Source organism: Sinocyclocheilus rhinocerous, unplaced genomic scaffold, assembly GCF_001515625.1.
Source record: "Sinocyclocheilus rhinocerous isolate Xijiao unplaced genomic scaffold, SAMN03320098_v1.1 scaffold1803, whole genome shotgun sequence".
NCBI classification, from domain to species: Eukaryota; Metazoa; Chordata; class Actinopteri; order Cypriniformes; family Cyprinidae; genus Sinocyclocheilus; species Sinocyclocheilus rhinocerous.
Genome location: NW_015656128.1, coordinates 82,165 through 90,252, shown reverse-complemented (window position 1 = coordinate 90,252; position 8,088 = coordinate 82,165). Strand labels below are relative to the sequence as shown.

Here is an 8,088-nt window from a genome sequence, read left to right as displayed (position 1 = left end):
ATTTATATCATATGATAAGCGATATCACACCAGCAGCGAGAGCAATATCACACGAGTGCTGTTTTTGTCACGAAGAACACGAGTGCAATTGTGATTTTATACAACAGTTCAGTAAATAAGAAGTTAATATTGTGCAAAATTTAAACACAATATTGTGCGTTTTGTTCAATTTTGCCAACGAAAATATTACCACTAAAGCCACAGCAGAATTGTTTCGCATCTCCAAGCCACACAGCGGTGTTTAGTTTCTAAATGAATCCGCGTTTTGAACGAATCGTGTGAATCAATGATTCAGTAGCCCATTGAGAGAGAGAGCCGTTTACTGAATTCCTGAATGAATCAGCGGTTTGAACGAATCGACTCATAAAGACATTTACCGCCACCTGCTGGTAGTTTTAGTTTCTTCTTTAGAGTATCATTTCATTTATTAAAAAAACAAACAAACAAAAAAAACATTAAAGTGATAGTTCACCAAAAATAAATAAATAAATTCCGTCATAATTTACTCACCCTCATGTTGTTTCAAACCTGAATGACTTACTTTCTTTTGCACATAAAAGAAGGTATTTTGAATACTGTTGATAACTAAGCTGTTTTGGTCACTAGTGAATTTCATTGCATGAACAAAAAATGCTGAGATGTTTCTCGAATTATCTTCTTTTATGTTCCATACTTTATGTTAGGCCATTGTAGTTGTCTTTGGGGGTATTTTCACAGCCAAATTTCGTTTGCGAGTAATTAAGATTAATTAATTTGTGATTACAGCACCCTGTAATTAATTAGATGAAAAATTAATCGACTGACAGCCCTAATACATATACACATATACGCAAAAAAATAAGAAATCAGGATGGGGGCCAACACTTTTTCACACCACTGTACACATATATATATATATATATATATATATACAGATTTCATAGGGTCCTATTACTGTTAAAGTATTAAATCATTAAATGTGAACAGGGTAAGTTTAACTAATAGATAACACCATAAATTCCCAGTTGATTAATCACAGTACATTAAACAAACTGTTTTGCATTACAAGTTTTTCTGAAATGTTATGCTTAAATTTGCAAATGAGGCATCGTATAATTAAAGATGCACTAATTTGAATAAATTTCCAGAATAGAAGTCTGAACATTGTATAAACTCAGGTTCAGAATTCTGGTCTCATTTAGTTAAAAAATGTTTTTAATGAATAAAATGTTACATAACTCAGTGTGAATGAAATATAAACAAACCCCTCAGTAAAAACCTTCAGTATATAGATAGGAATAAAACTGTTAAGTTTGGTGTATGTAAGTGCTGCTGAAGTAGAGAAACAAACTGACTGTCTAAAGATATGTACTGGAATTAAAATCTACAGATAAGTAAAGTTCAATAATAAAACCAGGTGAATGATACATAAACAAACCCTTCTATAAAAACCTTCAGAATATAGATAGGATTAAAGCTGCAAGATTTGGTGTATGTAAGTGCTGCTGAAGTGGAGAAAAAACTTTTTAAAGATACGTATTGTAATTGAAATATAGACGCAAATAAGTAAAGTTCAATAATAAAACCAGTTGAATGATATATAAACAAACCCTTCTATAAAAACCTTCAGAATATAGATAGGATTAAAGCTGTAAGTTTTGGTGTATGTAAGTGCAGCTGAAGTAGAGAAAAAACTTTTTAAAGATACGTATTGTAATTGTAATTGTAAAAAACCTTATTATGTGTAATGAAATAAACACTTAAATGTGTATTTTGGATGTTTACGTTGGATGTCCACTAGTATGAAAGACGTCAAGTTACGGAAGCAAAATCTCAAAATTGACCAGTGTATGAAAAAAACTATGGTTTTGTCTGTAGTATCTTAGCTTAAAACGGAATCCAGAAAAACACAGAATTTTAGACTGACACCATATGATCTTATTTGCCATATCACATTAGAAGTGCAACAATGACATCTTAAATTGCCACCTTAGAAGGCAGCTCACTAGGTTTATGAAAAACCAGAGCCATTCGAGTAACTGAGTCAACAGCCTGTCCATTCACAGTAAAAACCTTCAGAATATAGAGAGGAATAAAACTCTAAGTTTTGGTGTATGTATGTGTTACTGAAGTGGAGAAAAAAAAAACTCACAACCTTTAAAAATATGCATTTTCGCCATGTTTTTAGCAATATAATGTTGTATAAATGAGTGTGAATGATATATAAACAAACCCTTCTATAAAAACCTTCAGAATATAGATAGGATTAAAGCTGTAAGTTTTGGTGTATGTAAGTGCAGCTGAAGTAGAGAAAAAACTTTTTAAAGATACGTATTGTAATTGAAATATAGACGCAAATAAGTAAAGTTCAATAATAAAACCAGTTGAATGATATATAAACAAACCCTTCTATAAAAACCTTCAGAATATAGATAGGATTAAAGCTGTAAGTTTTGGTGTATGTAAGTGCAGCTGAAGTAGAGAAAAAACTTTTTAAAGATACGTATTGTAATTGTAATTGTAAAAAACCTTATTATGTGTAATGAAATAAACACTTAAATGTGTATTTTGGATGTTTACGTTGGATGTCCACTAGTATGAAAGACGTCAAGTTACGGAAGCAAAATCTCAAAATTGACCAGTGTATGAAAAAAACTATGGTTTTGTCTGTAGTATCTTAGCTTAAAACGGAATCCAGAAAAACACAGAATTTTAGACTGACACCATATGATCTTATTTGCCATATCACATTAGAAGTGCAACAATGACATCTTAAATTGCCACCTTAGAAGGCAGCTCACTAGGTTTATGAAAAACCAGAGCCATTCGAGTAACTGAGTCAACAGCCTGTCCATTCATTCACGCATCTGTAAGGAAATTAGCGAAGAAACTGCACAGTAAAATGTAAAACAGTTTATAGGAAGTCCATCACTCCGAGAGCGATGTTACATAACTCAGTGTGAATGAAATATAAACAAACCCCTCAGTAAAAACCTTCAGTATATAGATAGGAATAAAACTGTTAAGTTTGGTGTATGTAAGTGCTGCTGAAGTAGAGAAACAAACTGACTGTCTAAAGATATGTACTGGAATTAAAATCTACAGATAAGTAAAGTTCAATAATAAAACCAGGTGAATGATACATAAACAAACCCTTCTATAAAAACCTTCAGAATATAGATAGGATTAAAGCTGCAAGATTTGGTGTATGTAAGTGCTGCTGAAGTGGAGAAAAAACTTTTTAAAGATACGTATTGTAATTGAAATATAGACGCAAATAAGTAAAGTTCAATAATAAAACCAGTTGAATGATATATAAACAAACCCTTCTATAAAAACCTTCAGAATATAGATAGGATTAAAGCTGTAAGTTTTGGTGTATGTAAGTGCAGCTGAAGTAGAGAAAAAACTTTTTAAAGATACGTATTGTAATTGTAATTGTAAAAAACCTTATTATGTGTAATGAAATAAACACTTAAATGTGTATTTTGGATGTTTACGTTGGATGTCCACTAGTATGAAAGACGTCAAGTTACGGAAGCAAAATCTCAAAATTGACCAGTGTATGAAAAAAACTATGGTTTTGTCTGTAGTATCTTAGCTTAAAACGGAATCCAGAAAAACACAGAATTTTAGACTGACACCATATGATCTTATTTGCCATATCACATTAGAAGTGCAACAATGACATCTTAAATTGCCACCTTAGAAGGCAGCTCACTAGGTTTATGAAAAACCAGAGCCATTCGAGTAACTGAGTCAACAGCCTGTCCATTCATTCACGCATCTGTAAGGAAATTAGCGAAGAAACTGCACAGTAAAATGTAAAACAGTTTATAGGAAGTCCATCACTCCGAGAGCGAACTGCACGCTGGCATTATGCAAATGTGCTGCAATAGTGTGAAGAAAGACTTGACTGTGTCCAGTTTTTGAAGCACAATGAACCTGAGGACATCAGCAGAGCCAAACATGCAGAAGAACTTGAGTCGGCAAGGAAATTATGAGGCAGACATGCGTGCAGGAATGGGTCAGGATGGTCGACTAGTCAAACCTATTAGTGAGGTTGACTAGTTTCTCTACATTTTTATTTCGATTTTTTTTTTCTTTTGTCATTTTCATGACAAATAAGCACATTTCCCCCAAATTGTGAGTTTTTTTCCCCCAAAGGTGAAATTCTCATTACTTTAACACAGTAGTTTAAAAACTACTGCTACTAATCCTTCTATTACTACTACTAATAATAATAATAAAATAATTTTCATTTAAATCAGAATAAAAGTACTACATCAAATGCTAGTATTATTTATAAATGCTTCAACATTTAAACAAAATATTTTATTAGCATTACAGAAATAAGCATTGAAAGTAATGTGCTGAATTATCAGGACTATTAAAGATTTATGCCATTTCAGGTTGTAGTTATTTCTGTAATACCTTTCATCAAAAACAAAAAGATAATTTTACTATCATCCCCATCATTTACATGACAATTAAGCATATTTTCTCCCCAAATTTGCATTACTGTAATGTGTTAGGATGTTTTAATTGTGGGAGTTTACTAATTATATTTACTATATTGTAATTACTATAATATAGTACTTTAAAAATAGTAATAAATAATAAAAAATATATTTTTTAAAAACTTAGAAAAATCAAATGCTACCATAATTTATAAATGCTATACTAGTTTTTATTAGTATTTTGAATTTGTGTTTATTTTCATATTTTCATTTTAATTATAGTTTAATTATTAGTACTCTTTATGTGTTTTTGTCATTTTTATTTTTCTATTTAGGATTACTTTATATTTATTTCAGTGTCCGTTTAGTGATTTTTTTTTATTTCCAGTTAGTAATTCCAGTGCTTCAATTTAGTTGCCAAGACAATGTTTCTAATTTTCATTTAGCTTGTTTTTCATCTAATATTTATATTTAAATATTTTTATTTAAATTGGGGAAAAAAAGTTTTTAGTATAGTTTTAATAATAACCCAGACAAAGGGAATGACTAACATAAGAGAAACTGATACAGCAGTAACTCAAACGCTGTCCGGAGAAGAGACACAAGATTCATGGGGTTAAGCTAAGGTTGTGAATGTTTGACCTGTGCCTTATCGCACTGAAATGCAAAGAGATTTCAGCCGTCAGCGATGACAGACAAGAACAAGTGAGGGTAATAATTCAGAGGCCTGTGAGACCGCTTTAGATTACAGACAGTAATGTTCCTACTATAACCGGACACGCTCACACGTCCCTTACAGTACGGGAAATAATGCGTCTCAGGAAATAATGCGTGTTAATATTCATCTCTGGTTAATGGCAGACACTGTACACTGCACAAATTAATGTGAACTATCAAATGTTTCACAAATAAACCTAGATGGAGACAGAAATTATATCAGCTAACAGTTTTAACAATTCCCACAGTAGTACATGTAGATTGAGAGGCTGTAGACACCATGTGTGTTCTTGTGTTACGCAAAAATCATAATCAAGCTTATTGAGATTAGGATTATTTAACACCATTATTCAGGGACTTTGCTAACATCACCCATTTACTGAATTTTCTAAATAAATAAATAAACAATAGATTTATGTGAACTTTAAATATAATTCTATATATAAATAATAACTGAGAAACATAAAAAAAAAAAAATTCAATATATTTTAAATAAATAATATAAAAACAATAAAACTAAAATGCATGAAATCAAAATAATTAAGATCAACTAACTTGCAGTGCACTTTCACAGCCTACTGAAAACTACTAAACAATCATTTTATCTGAACTGTAACTCAATTATCAGTTTTCATAATTGTCGAAAGCCAAAATCTTCAAGGTAAATTTATTTGTACAGGGCTTATAACAATTCAAATCGTCTCAAAGTTCACATTTTGCAACGATACAGAAAATCAAGCAATTGAGAAAATCACAAGCGGAAATAAAATGGAAGTTGAACTTGATGCAAAATAGACAGTAAAAAAAGTATGCACACAATGACCAAAGCCATTCATCGGACTTGTAATATCAAGATTTTGGCCATAAATTGATATTTATATCTGCCATACTTTCTGTACTGTTGCATCCATAGAAAGAACCTGTTATTGTAAAAACGTCATAATCTGCAGATCAATGCGGTTGATGGTGTTCTTACCTAGTAACAGCTGAAGGATATAAAACAAGATTCCATAGACACTGTTTGGCTGGTTTACTGCACTGTCGTTCCCAAAAATGGTTCCCAACAGTCCAAATCCTCGACCCCATCTACAGAAAAGATGAAAACACAAACAGAGAGAAACAGTAAATTAGCAGAAATCAAACAACATGAGAGACTGGAACTAAAAATAAATACTAATATCATGTGTGAGCGCTCTGGGTTTCTCGAGGGAATACAAGCACATTATTATGACAGAATATTTGGCCTAAAATCAAATCATACAATGATCAAGACAGCAGCATATAAAAAGCACAGTTTCCTTTTATCAGTGCGAACGGAGATTTCTGACCCAAATTGTTTGAAATTATACTAACAAAGGAGAAATGTGGTGGTTTCCAGTCACATCCAATTCCAGCATATGTACATAAACGGCACACATAAATATTAGATAAAATACTGCATGTTAATTACATTAACGTTTGATATTTTTCTATATTCAAATAATATCAAGTATATAACTAACATTTCTCTTGTCAATCATCTTGGGTAGGGCTGCACAATTCATCGAATTTCTAATCGCGATTACAATTATGGATGCCACAATTACGTAATCGTTCAAAGCGGCAATTAATCGTTTAAAGTCCACTTATGTTATTCTGCGTGCGTAAGATGCAATAAAACAATGGTATAAACATCATGCAATGTAAATTGTGATAATCGTAATTAATAATCGCAATTACAATTTCAAGGGAATAATCGACAATTATGATTTTTGTCATAATCGTGCAGCCCTAATCTTGGGTTCATTTTTTTCACCGACTGAGCTCATAATGCATTTTCTGCAAAGAAATCTACCAAAATAAAGTTATCTTAAAAGGCAGAAAAAACATATTGAATTTTTTTGGGCCTTAATTATGGCTGACAATCACAAAACTGGACACATTTCAGCATTAAACAGTAAAATATAGAACTAAATGGACAATTACTGTTAATTTGCTAAACATTCAATCCATTGCTTGCAACACCATTTATAATGTTATGAGTAAACTTGAACGCAATGACTGGATTCCAGTTATGGTTCATATAGAGCTGGAATCTGACTCCTACATCAGTCTCTAAGTGTTTGAAAAGCCTGAAACCTTTTCTATTAGCTAACCCTGAAGAGGAAAAAGGTGTGTAACCCAACACTGGAGAGCAGCTTCCGTTTCATAACTTCCTGCCAATGGATTTGACAAAGATTTAATGCTGCCAAACTCCTGAGGTCAAGCCCGATCTCCACCATATGTCCCAGCATTCCCAATGAAAGCATTTCTGCTCAGAAAACATATGTGTGCTACATAAATAATAATGCAAGTACAATCATGATTCAATATTGCATCGCAACTTCAGGTCCTTGTATTCATATTTTCTTTATTATGTGTTCTTTCATTTCACTAGCTACAGTTCAATTAAAGAAGAAGCAGTTTGTCTTAATTGTCCATATTAAAGCTTGTTTGGCTTTTGAATGCCAAATTGACACAGTGACAACCTTTAACATCTGTGGAAAATTTTGATTGCACAAAAGGCTCATTATTAGGGCTGCACGATAAATCGAAATGGAATCGAGATCGCGATTCGACAGAAGCTGCGATTGTCATGCGTATCTTTCAGTGAAGCACGGTTCTGTGATCAGCAGTAAATCTCCATCCAAAGGCCAGAGGGAGCTCTCGCGCTGAAACTCCAAATACGCCTCGCAGAAGAAACCCAGAAAATACCTATCGCTGCAGCTGAATAAACAGAAGATTCAGCTGCTTTCATTGATTCAACGTGACTAATAAACACACAACTACGGCAATATACGGTTTATCTGAGTTCCTATTATTATAATTTTCATTATAGTATAAGTATATTTATAATGCAATGCCTTTATCACTGCTTAAATACTATGAAATATATTGCGTGCCTTATTCTGTG

General features: G+C 32.3%; 1 protein-coding gene across 1 annotated transcript in view; it reads right to left on the bottom strand.

Moving 5' to 3' along the window:
* Nucleotides 1-8,088, bottom strand: part of LOC107719344 (vitamin K epoxide reductase complex subunit 1-like protein 1) — an 18,697-nt gene that overhangs the window by 6,335 nt on the left and 4,274 nt on the right. The window contains exon 2 of the mRNA XM_016526742.1: nucleotides 6,133-6,242. Within this exon, the coding sequence (XP_016382228.1) occupies nucleotides 6,133-6,242 (110 nt within the window). The remainder of the gene's footprint in view (nucleotides 1-6,132; nucleotides 6,243-8,088) is intronic.